Genomic DNA, 13261 nt, shown 5'->3' on the forward strand with positions numbered 1-13261 from the left:
AGAAGGGTCTGGGCCCTGGGTGGGGTTATCCCATGCGGAGGATTTAGCTCCAGTGAGATGGGGGATGCAGCTGGGGCAGGGCTGCATGTTACCATCTCCATGTGAGAATGCAGGATGGGTGCAAGGTACAGAAATGATGCTCCTGGAGGGTGGAGCCTTGGCTTGATCCATAGGGGAGCTACTGTGCAGTGTCACCTGCGTGCACATTTGTGAGGAGGGACGCAGAGCTGTGCCTTAAAAACTCTCTGGCTTTAAAATCCAGTATCAGATGGTGTGCTTTACCATGCTAATAAGAGAAGCAGGGCAGGAGCTGCTTCTGGAGATGGGTGCTGCTAGTGCCCAGCCGGCTGGGGAACAATGGCCGTGTCCCTGCCAGGGCACAGGGCTGTGCCCGTTGGGGTGGAAGGTGCCTGCTTGCTCCCCACTGAGCGTCTGTCCCCTCCACAGGTCACAACGCAGATGTGTCCCTCAGCCTGCAGTTCGGCACCAAGGCCAAGCGCAGCCTAGACATGAGACGGTCCAGCTCTGTGGGCAAACTCAGCTGGCGGTCCGTCAGGTCCCGAGGCCAGGTGAGCGCTGCGGTGGGCAAGAAGAAGACAGATGGCCCCACACCCCAATCCCAGAAACAGCATCTGATGGATCTGACAGGCTCCCAGGTGAAGCACGATCTGCACTGGTTAATGCCTGGGACCTTTCTGTTGCCTCTGAGAAGTGAAGGGGCCGCTTCCAGTGGAGGCTCTGTGTCACCCAGAGCCTGGTGCGGGGGCCTATAGTGCAGAGAGCCAGCTGGGCAGGCTGGGCATGGCTCGGGGTGGGAATGAAACCCTGTGCTCTGGCAGAAAATCTCTACGGCATCTTAACAGATTGTTGGCAAAGTGCAGTCCTGGCTAACGTGGCTGCAGCAGTGGGCAAACCTGCGGGATGCTGCGCTGGGGGCTTGCGAGCTTGGGTCTCTGCTGGCCATGGATGCACCCTCCAGCGTGGTCCCCTGGAGCTGCTGGCCTGCAGTTTTGTTCTAGTCTCCTGCTAGTGAGAAACCCCAGCTCCAAGCCCAGCAGTTGGAATTGTTTGGGGGTTTCCAAAGTGGTTGATTTTTCTTGTGGTGTTCAACATTGCAGGGCTCATCAAGTTCTCACCTCTCTCCCCTTCCCTGCGTTCCTGCGCAGCGAGAGCTGAGCATCAGTGGCAGCACATCAGGAGAGCTGGGCTTTAGGAGCTGCGTGCTGCCCGAGGACCTGCTGGTGGCCATCCTCTCTGAAAGGCTGCAGGTACGTGGGGTGGGGGCAAATGGTACATTCTTGCTACAGAGAGACAGGCAGCGAGGTACAATTCAGAGAGGAGGAGGGCTGTGCCTGCTCTTGGAGGAGTTCTGGGCTGCGTGCAGGGATCCGTGGGTGAAGCTGCAGATGCCGTAAGTTGGCAGAGCGTGGGGAAAGATCAGAGCTTGTCTGAGCTGCTGCACTTGGAACTGTGATGGCTGGTGATCTCTGACATCAGGCTTTAGTGACTAGCTGAGAGCCCAATGCGTGCGACAGCTGACTTTCTCTTCCTTTTCGACTTTATCTGCAGCTGAGCGACTGCTACCAGGGAGTGGTGTTTGATGGCCTGGAGACCCCCTTTGCACACAACACGGCGTCTGCTCTCCTCTGCCTGCTCAAAGCTGTCAGAAATCGGCCTCACATCTATTTTGTGAACCTGTTCCAGGATTATGCTTCTTGGAAAGCCAGGGAGATGGCCGCAAAAGAGCAGGAAGGTGAGACTCTTCGTCTCCGTAACTCTGAAATCTTCTCTCTCAAGCCCTCAGCCTTACCCGTGTGTATCTGGGTTACCAGCAGAACTTGTAAGAGATGTTTTTATTAATCCTTCCACCTTCTGCCTCAGTGTAGCCAGCACTCAGCTCACAGTTGCTTAAAATACAGCAATGCTGAGGCTGACCTCAGTCTCTAACATTAAAGCTTGGGCACAAGTGCAAGCTGTTGTGGCTCAATAACTAATCACTGGCCAGCTGTCCACAGTGCTGGTGCATGTGAGCCAGGCAAGGCATGGGAACTCACTGACCAGTGATAGTTTGGGGGCTTGTCTGAATTCTGAAGCAGGGATGTGAGCTCGCCAGTATCTCCTGGCAGGATGATAGGCTGGGTCAGGACAGAGTTGTGAATCCTGGCAGCTCACCCAGAGCAGCAAGCTCTGCTTGCAGGCACTGATGGTTTCTTCTCTGGTCTGTGCTGAAGGACGGGAGCGGGAAGAAGCTTCCAGGAGGGAGAAAGCACGTCTCTGGGAGATGGAAGAGGACGAGTATGATGCCCTCACCGAGGAGGAGAAAATTCAGTTTGATAACAGTATACTGCAAGTCAAGCGTGAGAAGAAGAAAAGGTCTGTAAGCCTTCTATGGGTGACTCCCCAGGATAGTGTCCCCAAAGGGTTTCCCTGCTCCGGAGACCTTGGTTGTGCTCAGAGGGGTTACCAAGGCCAAAAGCATTAATTACCAGCAGCACGAGGATTGCCAGTTCCACCCCCCTGGTTCCCAGCAGAGGAGGGACCTTCCTCCGGTGAGATGAGAACATCTTCTCTCCGTTTTAGTGGTGAGCCCTTCGGCTTCGACACTGGCTGCAGGGAGCTGGGCTCTGTGCTTCCCTTGCCACTGTGCTTACAAGTGTCTCTAAGTTAATTATGTTCATTCTCATCTTCATCGCCCTTCTTCACCAAACCAGAGGGGTTGTGGTGTGGGTTGGTGTGAGGCGCAGCTGTGCTGGCTTGGTTTGGATCCCAGTCCTGCCGTAGGTGAGGCCCTTGCACTGCTGAGCTCCCAGGGTTTTCCTTACTGAGTGACACCAGCCACAAAAGCTCACCTTCAGCTGCAGCAGCAGGTGAGCCTGGGAGAAGCTCTGATCCAGCAAAGCAGCCCTGTTCAAGAGGATACACAGGATAAGCTTAAGCCTCTATTAACCCCTGCCTGAAACTTGGGGAGGGACTTGCTTAAAGAGAGCCTGTGTTTCAGCACTTCTTTCAGCCCCAGCTGAAGTTTGTTTCCCTGGGAGGAGATCACTAGGGCTGCTTCAAACTGTGATTTCCAGGACAGGCAGCACAAGTTTCCCATGGTCCCAGCTGGGTTCCAGCAGGAAACCTGGTTGTTTGGAGCCTGTTTTGCAGGAGGGCAGTTACTGCAGCCTTTGCTTTCTGATTGATATGGCTAGTCTCACTAAGGAGCAGGCTGTGCCCAGGGAGAAGGGCTGGATAAGCCAAGTATTGGTGCAGGGATAAGCAGGTGTTAGTGATTGGTGAGCTGGCTTAATGATTTGTGAGCTGGATATTGAGAGCTTCAGGCTCCAGTCTGGAGCAATGGTGGATCAGTCTTTGGCAGCATGCTGGAGGTGTCCAGGTGGACCTTATTGGAGAAGTAGTGCAATTTAGACCTCGTGACAGCAAAGCCTAGATTTGGCTGGCCCTGGAGGTCCCCTCCCACTTCCCTCACTTTGGATGTCCCAGCCTCCCCAGGTTGAGGGAAGTCCACAGAGCTGGTCTAACAGTTGTGCCTGGCCTTAGGGTCAGTGAATGAAGTGCGGGGCCAGCTGGGATTGCAGCGAGCCCAGATTTCTGGTGGTGACTCTCGGGGATGTTTTCTGTTTGTCTTGCTGAAGGGAGATGGAGCGGCTGGCTCGAGAGCTTGAGGAAAAGCACCGGTGGGAGCTAGAACGCTTGAGGGAGGAAGAATTGCTGAAGATGTTGTCTAAGTGGGCCAAGAGAAAGCTTGGAAAAGACAAAGAAAATGCTTCAAGGAAGAAAAGCCAGCCTGGAGTCAGACAGGTGGGTGGTTGTGTTTATAGAGATGAGTGAAAGCCCTGGGGACCCTCCTGCTGAGCCGTACCATTCCTGGCGAAGCCAGCAGCCACCCGCAGTGCTGGGGGTGGGTACCTGGCCGTCAGCAACACACGGGGCTGTGCTGGGAAACAGCAGCCGGTGTTTGATCATGCTGCTGCTTCACCAGGGGTATTTTCACATGGGTTTGTTGGGTAGAGCTGTTCTTCTAGGGTCGTGCTGCCTTTGAGTCATGGCTTCACATAACTCCAAGCCCTAGATAGTTTTAGTCCAGCATTTCTCCCCGTTCTGCATGTGACTTACACCTCTGAGCCATGACCCGCCTGGGATGTGGTGTCTTTTGCTACCTGTCTGGCAGGAGATACCACCAGGCCCTTTAGGTATTCATTAGCAGCCAGACTTCCCAAAGTGTCAGCCAGACACAGGGATGGATGCTCAGCACACCAGAAACGTGCCCGGAGGACTGCACAGGAGTAAGGGGGTGTCTTAAGGTCCCTGTTTGGGTTGGGGAAGCTGTTCTGTTTCTCAGCTGGTTTGCAGGACTCCTCATCAGTCTGGTGCTGGGGAGTTTAGTTTCAGTTGAGCTCAACTGGGTACCAGCTGCGTTCTGAATTGGGATTTGTAGAGCACCTAGCACAGGTCTCAGATGAGGCGTGGGGTGCTATTGCAAAGATCGCCGCTGTCCTACAGCATTTGAGTTGGTGCTTTGAAATGCTCACCGCTTTTTCCTGCTCCTCCTGCCCAGAACACGAACGCATCCACTAGCAACACCAGCGCATCCACCGGCAACCTGTCCGATGTCACCGAGGGGGGAGAGAAGAAGGGATCTGCAGAGGAGCACCCAGACTCTCTTGCAAGTGACAAGGAAGATAAGAAAAAGCAGAGCAAGGCTCCCCCGACAGATGCCTGCCCCCTGGAGGTTGTGCAACCTGCAGACCCAGAACAGGGGGAAACCAAAACCGAGGCGCAGAGTGACAGCGAGAAGAACTTGGCCCTGAGGTTTGAGATCTATGAGGCATCGCAGAGGGATGTCACACATATTTTGTCATCCTGGGACAGGGCTCAGGGTATCCTGCTGTCCCCTCTGAACCAAGAGGTGGTGCAGCACCAAGTACAAGGCCAGCGCCAGCATCTATCCAGGAAGGGGAGCCGAAAGGACAGAGAGAAGGAGCGTCTGGAAAAACTGAAGGCTCTTGAGGACTCCAAGTTATCTGGGCTGGAAGGGGAAGATGCAGAAGGGTCAGCCAGAGGCCAGGACGTCGGGGTGCCCTGCTTGGACATCCAGGTGCTGAGCTCGGCAGATGTGACTAGGGCGATCCTGGAGAGTGGCAAGCTGCCAGCGGCAGAGCAGGTAAAGCCCTTGTGAGGCTCAGATGCTGAGCCTGCCGTGGTCTGGGCCCTGGTGCATTGTGTCCCACCAGGTGACAGCAGCACAGAGCCTTGTCCAGGCCACTGATGCTGTTCCACAATGGCTTCACAGCAGCCACGTGGCTGGGGAAGTTCTTGCCATCCCTCAGATGGGTGGAAAGAGGGAGGGTTCTCTGTTGGAACATCCTCTCTGTTTGGAGAGTTTCCCAGTCTGGAAATCATTAAAAATGGTCCCAGGGCAGGGCAACTCCTGGTTATTGTTTCCTTCAGCCGAGTCACTCAGAGTTGAGATTTCTCTCTAGGTCCCACTTGTAGGTCCTGGCACTGCTCTGGAGCCTGCCCACCCCACTGGGAACAAAAAAGCACTGTGCTCCATCTAAATAAAAAAACCCATTGCCAAAAGCTCGGTGCCTTTCAGGAAGTGTGAGGATGAAGGCGACGGGACTATAAACAGGGTTTTCTCTTATGCTCTAGATCCTGGATGACCTGGGACTGGGTCCCTCGGGGCCTCCCATTCCACCTACTGCTTTTTACTCTGTGATCCGCTACCCGGAGAAGCGGATGGTCCCTGCAGCAGGAGAAGACCTCGAGCACTTCGCCTTTGTGGTGCCAGAAGGTGCCACTGCAGAAGGAAAGAAGAAAACCCGAAGTTTCTTGGATGTCCCCGTTGTGCCTGCAGTGAAGGTGCCAGGGCAGGGGCCAGGCTGGATGGGGGCATGGGGGGCGGGTGGGATGCAAAAGGATCACTGTGGAAGGGCAGTGAAGACATGACGGGGCCCCGTGTCTGCAGGCATCCCTCCTGTCTGTTTAAAAGAGACAGCTCTGCTTGAGACATAGGGCAGTTCTGTGAGATGAGAGAAAAGAAAATCAGCTAAAACCTTCAACTTCCCTTGAGGAGAGGGTCCTGGGCAAGGAGGGGTGTTGTAGGCGAAACAAAGTCCCATAAGGAAGACCAAATCCATGGGCAGAGGGGGTTGGTGGTTTATTCTCTCTCCTGTCTGTTACCAAACCTGCAGCTTTCTCTCCAGGATGGGGGTGTCTCAGGGCAGGTCTCACCTCTCTCCCTTTCCTCTCTCCCTTGGTGTGAAGGTGTCAGAGGAGCAGGTCACGCCAAGCAGGGGCCGGTCGGGGAAGGAGAAAGCCGCGGGCAGGCGGGAGGCTGTGAGGCAGAAGCGGAGCTCCAGCCGGGGCAGGAGAGGTCTCCAGGCGCCGGGCACGGGAGCACCCACGCGGCCCCCCGAGGCGCACCAAAGCGACGTGGACAGGGTCCCATCCCGGGGGAAATCCGTCAGGTGAGCTGTGAGGGAGGAGGTGATCCCTCTGCTTCACGTCCATCTTGCCAAACGGGCTCCATCATCCCCAGCCCCGCAGGGACCCTCTGCCGGTGCCTCCACGGGATGGCGAGTCCATGAGCCTCCTCCTTCTCTCGTTTGCTCGTTAGCAATGTCTGAAGCCTCCTCTTTAATTGCCAGGCTGAGCAGCTGCCGGTGGATAGTGCCTGCCCACGGGGAGGTGGAACTGAAGGTCCAGTTCAGCTCCACGGTGCCGGGGCAGTTTGACCAGACGCTGCATTTTGAGGTCCTGGGGACAAAGCGACTGTACCAGGTGCACTGCAGGGGTACCTGCCTGTATCCCACCGTCAGCCAGGACCCACGGTAAGGCTGGGGCGTGGGAGCCTCCCCCACTGCTCCCCACTGAGCTCAGAGCCAGGGCTGCCCCTTGTGCCCCAGTGACCTTCTGGCTTGGGCAGAGCATGCGGCCTGAGCCGCCCAGCATCTCTTCCGTGCTTGGAGCTGGGAACCAGTACTGGTACTATGGGAGACCTCGGCTGGTCCGAGGGATCAGAATGTAAGTTTGATATTGACCTTGAACAGATAACCACGTACCCTTCAGAGGCTGGAACATCCTGAGAGGAGCTGCGTAAACAAGAGTAAGGAACTGCCAGACTGGAACTGCCTGACCGCAAGGAGAGGAAGGGTATCGAGGTTGCAGCAGAGAAGAGCTCATCCAACCATGAACTGTTAGTCTGTAATTAAACCAATCAGATATGGACACATACTCTTCATAAAGTTATAAAAGGGCTTCTTAGAACAATAAAGTAGCCACTTTTGCACAGTTCGGTGTTTGTCGTGTCCGTCTCAACAGCAACAGTGGGGGGCACTGGGATGGTTACTGGGACGTACTGCAGGGCACTAGGACATACTGGGATATATTGGGGAGCACTAGAAGAGTTATTGGGATATACTGGGGGGCACTGGGATATACTGGGATATATTAGGAAGCTCTAGGAAGGTCACTGGGTCATAGTGGGGGGCACTGGGAGGGGTATTGGGTTGTACTGCAGGGCACTGGGACATACTGGGATGTATTGGGGAGCGCTAGGAGAGTCACTGGCACATAGTGGGGGGCAGTAGGAGGGTCTCTGATATGTACTGGGGGCACTGGAACATACTGGGGCACACAGGGCATACTGGGGCACACAGGTTACTGGGATGTACTACAGAGCACTGGGACATACTGGGATATACTGGGGAGTGCTAGAAGAGTTATTGGGATATAGTGGGGGCACTGGGACATACTGGGATATATTATGGAGCACTAGGAAGGTCACTGGGACATAGTGGGGGGCACTGGGAGGGTTACTGGGACATAGTGCAGGGCACTGGCACATACTGGGATATATTGGAGAGTGGTAGGATAGTCACTGGGACATACTGGGGGCATTGGGAGTGTTACTGGGATGTATTGTAGGGCACTGGGACATACTGGTGCGCACTGGGATGGTTACTGGGACGTACTGTAGGTTACTGAGACATACTGGGATATATTGGGGATTGCTAAGAGGGTCATTGGGACATACTGGGGGGCACTGGGACATACTGGGATATATTGGGGAGCACTAAGAGGGTCATTGGGACATACTGGGGGGCACTGGGTGTCACGGTTGATAGTATTGACACGGTGATGGTTTAGCAGGAAATCTGGATTTATTAATCACTAACAGCAATTTATCATTACAAAATAATTCAGAGATGCTGAAAGAAGGAAAAGCGACTGATTCACAGACTCTGAACTGCCCAGATTCACACTCCCTCCCTCACCGGTGCCTTCACTGACCCATCGATCCCTGCGCATCCACCAACGGACAGACACCCGGAAACGAGGGTCCGTCCCCCCACGAGCAGAGACCGAGCGGGTGACAGAGCAGCGAGCTCAGAGAACATTTCCCTCCTCTCGAGGGCAGAGCCAATCCTCCCGAGGCTTCGGCATTCCCCCGCGGGCCATCCCTGAGCCCCGAGCGGGGGGACCTCACCCCGGCCTGCCCTCAGCTCTGGCAGCAGACGACACCTCCAGGGTTTGGTCCCTGCGAGGCTCCAGCTCGGGGCAGATGCTGGTCACAGGCCGCTGGGATCCAGGGGAGCTCCAAGGGTCTCCCTGGGGGTTGCAGTTTAGAGGGTCCAAGATCATTGACTTTTGCCAGGTCCCTTCTGGTGCCACCCAGCAGCTGCACAAGAACTTGATGAATGTGCAGCTCTGTTCTTGTTCCCATCTGGCCCCACCCCAGGCCCAGGTGTGCCCGGCCCTGAGGAGATGAGGGGCTGTTAGAGCTGATCCCCAGCAGGGGGGAGGGCAGGAGCCAGGCTCGGTGACGTTCTCAGTCCTTATCTCCACAGACGGGGCACAGCTGGGGGAGGTGGGGGGGAATCACACCCAGCACCAAGCACCCGACCAGGAGGGGCGGGGAGGGGTGAGAATTGCACCCCCACACCCAGTTATCCCAGGTGTTGAGACAGGAGACAGCAACAATCAGTCACAAACGAGCTGCCGGAGCGTCACAGGAGCTCATGGCACTGGCACCAAGTCCAAGTGCGCTCTCTGCCAGCCCTGTGCCCTGTCCCTGCGCCAGCCCCCCGCTGCAGGGGATTCCCTCGGACCAACGGGATCGAGCAGCTCCCCACCCCTGCCCCTTCCCTGCTCCCAGTGAACACCGCCCCAGCACACCCGCTCCTCTGAGCTCCTCACCCAGCGCAGAGCCCAGCCAGTGCCCCAGGAACAGCACTGCGATGTTTCCAGCAGCGTCACCGCCGTCCCTCTGCAGGACGGGCCATGGCCTCGGGTGAGCTGCGTCTGATGGCACCGAGGGACTCCTGGTGTGGGGCTCTGCCTGGCTTTTGGAAGGACAGAGGGCAAGAGGCTGATCCAGGGTAATTCTAGTGGTGTAACACAGAAGGAAAAAAACCCTCCATCGAACCACATTAACACTTCATATTTAAAGTCACATGGCTTGTTTGGTTTTTAATTATCCTACTCAGGTCTGAACGCTCAGGCCAGCAAAACCCCTCTGCACCCCACAGCTTGTTCCCCTCAGACAGCACCAGAGCACCTTTCACAGCAATAACTGATTGCCGCGGTTCTCCAGAAGCACTTTTGCTCTGAGGCTCATGACATCACCCTAGAGACTCATTGTAGCTGATAACAAAAGCCTCCCAGCCTGTCCCGGGACCGCCCCCGGTGCCTCGCTGCCCGCCCCAGGACCTGACCCCCATGGTGCTGCCCGCCCCGGGATCTAACCCCGATGGAGCTGCCCGCCCCGGGACCGAATCCCGGTACCGCGCTGCCCACCCCGGGACTGGACCGCTACGGCGCTGCCTGTCCCAGGACCGAATCCTGGTGCCGCGTTGCCAGCCCCGGCATGGAACCCCGGTGCCTCGCTGCCCGCCCCGGGACTGGCCTCCAGTGCTGCGCTGCCGGGACCGAACCTCGACGGTGCTGCCCGCCCCGGGACCTGCCCCTGACGGCGCTGCCTGTCCCGGGACCGGCCCCCGGTGCCGAGGCCCCTCCAGCACAGGGAGGGCGGGGGCAGCCCGCCGGGACAGCTGGGGCCATCGAGGCGCCAGCCGAGGCTCTCGGAGCTGGGCTCAGCGGGCTCGGGGAAGCTTGTTCCCCGCCCCTGGCACGGCCCTCCCGCCCCGCCATCACTCGGCCAGCCGGTGCCGGTTCCGCCGCACGCCCCGTCTGTGCCCTCGGTGCTGGCCGCGAGTGGAGGTGCCGTGGAGGGGCGGGTAGAAGTACGAAGTTCGTTGCGGGCGTGTCTGTGAGTTCGGGGCCAGGGAGGAACTGAACTGCTGCTCCTGCTCCGGGCAGCGCTTTCCCGGCGCTGGGGTTGGGTTTTCTTGCCCCGCTGCAAGAGAGCGCGGGGAGGGCAGCGGATGGTTGGAGCAGGGATCGCTGCCTGGCCCTGCCTGCCCCCCCCGGGTACGCAGGGTGGTGGGACCCCTTTGTTATCAGCTACAATGAGTCTCTAGGGTGATGTCATGAGCCTCAGAGCAAAAGTGCTTCTGGAGAATCGTGGCAATCAGTTATTCCTGTGAAAGGTGCTCTGGTGCTGTCTGAGGGGAACAAGCTGTGGGATGCAGAGGGGTTTTGCTGGTCTGAGTGTTCAGACCTGAGTAGGATAATTAAAAACCAAACAAGCCATGTGACTTTAAATATGAAGTGTTAATGTGGTTCGAAGGGGGATATTTTCCTTTTGTCTCTCTCGTCTCTCTCCAGCCCCAGAGTGCCAAGCTGGACACCTCTGTGACAAGCCACTCAGTTTGGCCACTCACAGCTACAGCCGAACAGAGAGCAGAGACTCCCATCTCCACAAAATTAACTCCGCCCTTGCCTTACAAGAGTGGGCATCGTGCACAGGAGGTTTAGGATTCCTGGCACGTGCCTACCTGGTGCAGGGCAGCAGCATTTCAGAGCCCCCGTGTTGCAGTTAGCTCTGCTTCATTAAACCTGCCTCTCCACGTGTCAGTGGCGCTCAGGTCGCAGAGACTAATACTGCATTGCCGCAATTAGCCTGCCTCTTTAAACCTGCCTCTCCACGTGTTGGTGGCGCTCAGATCGCAGAGACTAATGCTGCAGGAGGTTAAGACCTTCACGGGGACATCAGCACAGACACCAATGTGGTGGATACAAAATGTCCGTTTATTAAACTGTGTATCTTACCTATATACATTCACTAAGTACCTCCTTCATGGGTGTGCCCTTAACATTACAAGCCTATCCATCACCTTACCTCGTAACAAGGGGGGCTACAGCTATTCCTTCCGTACATCGCGAGATCTTCCGAACGCCAATCCCTACACCCCCGCAGTGGGACACACCTCGCAGGGAGCAGCCGAGGCTCCAGAGGAGCACAGCTCAGCACCAGCGGCTCTGGGCCTGCATGGACATGGCTGGGCTCAGGGAACACCGGGCACCTGAAACATGCTGCTTCTGGAGCTGGTTCAGGCTGCTCTGCAAGGGCACTGCTTGGCATCCAGGCCATGAGGGCACCGAGGTGGCCACCCCGCTCCGTGCCGGGGGGACGGGGTTGTACCCCCTTTACACCGGTCGCTCCCTCAGGCGTGTGAGCAGGGCTGGGGACAAGAGGAGCAGGCACAGAGGACACAGCAGGGAGCCAGCCGCAGCAGCCCCGTGAGCTGATCTGCGGGCACGCCGCCCTGCACCCACAGCCTTGGGGATGGGCGGGAGCGCAGGGAGCTCTGCACCATCTTCCCACACCCACTGAAAACGCCAGCACAGGGGTTCTGTGAGCTGGAATGAGGGCTGTCATCAGTGGAATCACGCTTCCTCATAAGTGACAATCTCCCAGCCATCGCCTCTTCCCAAGTTCCCAGATTTGCCTGTTACTGGTGCTATGGAATTGCACTCACGTCAAAGAGATGGGAATTGGGCTCCCATTATGCACTTTTCCTTCTGGAGTAATAAGCAACATGCACTGATGTGTTGTAGCAAGTCAGAAGCAGATAACCCCTATTTAAGGACAGTTTGCTACTACTACTACTAATTAACCACACATCCCTATACGAAATTAACCTAAGCTACGGTATTTTGTTGAATTAGTTCTCTAAATTCCTTCTACCATAATTTGCAGAAGTCCTTCTAACCTCACTTTCAATCATGAAACAGTAGATCCAGATTTAGTGTGGAAGCAGATGGTATAAAAATCCCATTTTGATACCACACCAACATTTTAGCCAAAACAAAAAAAGATGTTGCCAGAATCGATGTGAACTCTTTCACTCTTCATCCTCACCTCCTTCCAATTGGCTGCCTTTGTACACACAAAAGTTTTCTCCTCCACAGTGCTGCTGATAGACTCTGATTTCACTCCTGTCATCAGCATCCTTGCCAGATAAATGCAGATTTTTTCCCACAAAGGCCATGGTGACACATGCGCCGCTGCGTACCGGGGGCCTGAAGACGACTCCAGAATTCTGCAGCAGGAAATACACAAAAAATGCATTCAGCTTCCAACTCTAACAAAAGGTGAACACAAAGAGCATGTACGTGTGGCGTACACTTGAGGCTTCCAGTCTTTTAAGACAGGCCTTGAGCTGCTTAAATTGGAAAGTGCTTTGTTACATGCAGAAGGGGAGGAAAATATTTCAAACTGAAAATCCACTGTATCGAATTGCCCAAAATTGCAGGGACCGTGACCTGTATCGTCCCTCCCAATCCGGGGTTCCTACAATTCCCTTTACAGGAGTCAAAACTGGCTGGAGATACAGTGTAACAGATGAAGTTTTCATACGCTCAAGGCATTTCACATACCCCTCTGAAGTTCTGGTACCAGATATGGTCAGAGACAGGATCAGATTGACTAAACCAGAAGGCTTTAAGTAAGAGTTCCCATGGTTTTTCTGTTCAAGCACCCTTTTTCCCCCCAGCTGATGAAAAACACCAAATGTTTTAGTATAGAGAGAGATGGGTGGCAGTTACATATTTTAATAGTTATGAATTTTATTTCTTTCAAAAATTCAGTGAATCTTTATGCAAACTAGGTATACACACCTTTCAGCATTAGGCAAATACACCAAGGAAGATTATATACCTGTACATAAACAGAGAAGTAGACAGAGCTAACTTACCTTCCTTGAAGGTTGCTCTGCGTCAGTGGGTACAGTGATGGGACGCAGTTATCTCCCTCTGGTTACCTCACTTCTCACCGTGTTTCCACCCTTTTGCTGGGGCGGAGGTGGCGCTGGTGTCAGACTGGTGTTAATGATGGGAGATATATTGG

General features: G+C 55.4%; 1 protein-coding gene and 1 long non-coding RNA gene across 2 annotated transcripts in view; one reads left to right on the forward strand and one right to left on the reverse strand.

Annotated features, from left to right (window-relative positions):
• The window catches only part of LOC141935861 (hydrocephalus-inducing protein homolog), a 90243-nt gene extending 83135 nt beyond the window's left edge, over positions 1 to 7108 (forward strand). The window contains exons 40-49 of the mRNA XM_074852507.1: positions 448 to 656; positions 1119 to 1268; positions 1570 to 1753; positions 2232 to 2373; positions 3639 to 3804; positions 4922 to 5167; positions 5659 to 5868; positions 6274 to 6476; positions 6657 to 6839; positions 7078 to 7108. Of these exons, the coding sequence (XP_074708608.1) occupies positions 448 to 656; positions 1119 to 1268; positions 1570 to 1753; positions 2232 to 2373; positions 3639 to 3804; positions 4922 to 5167; positions 5659 to 5868; positions 6274 to 6476; positions 6657 to 6839; positions 7078 to 7108 (1724 nt within the window). The remainder of the gene's footprint in view (positions 1 to 447; positions 657 to 1118; positions 1269 to 1569; positions 1754 to 2231; positions 2374 to 3638; positions 3805 to 4921; positions 5168 to 5658; positions 5869 to 6273; positions 6477 to 6656; positions 6840 to 7077) is intronic.
• The window catches only part of LOC141935867 (uncharacterized), a 432617-nt gene extending 421359 nt beyond the window's left edge, over positions 1 to 11258 (reverse strand). Inside the window, exon 1 of the long non-coding RNA XR_012626648.1 lies at positions 11182 to 11258. This is a non-coding gene — a long non-coding RNA (uncharacterized LOC141935867). The remainder of the gene's footprint in view (positions 1 to 11181) is intronic.
• Positions 11259 to 13261: the final 2003 nt, after the last annotated feature.

The sequence above is a fragment of the Strix uralensis genome, chromosome 29, assembly GCF_047716275.1.
Source record: "Strix uralensis isolate ZFMK-TIS-50842 chromosome 29, bStrUra1, whole genome shotgun sequence".
Classification (NCBI taxonomy): Eukaryota; Metazoa; Chordata; class Aves; order Strigiformes; family Strigidae; genus Strix; species Strix uralensis.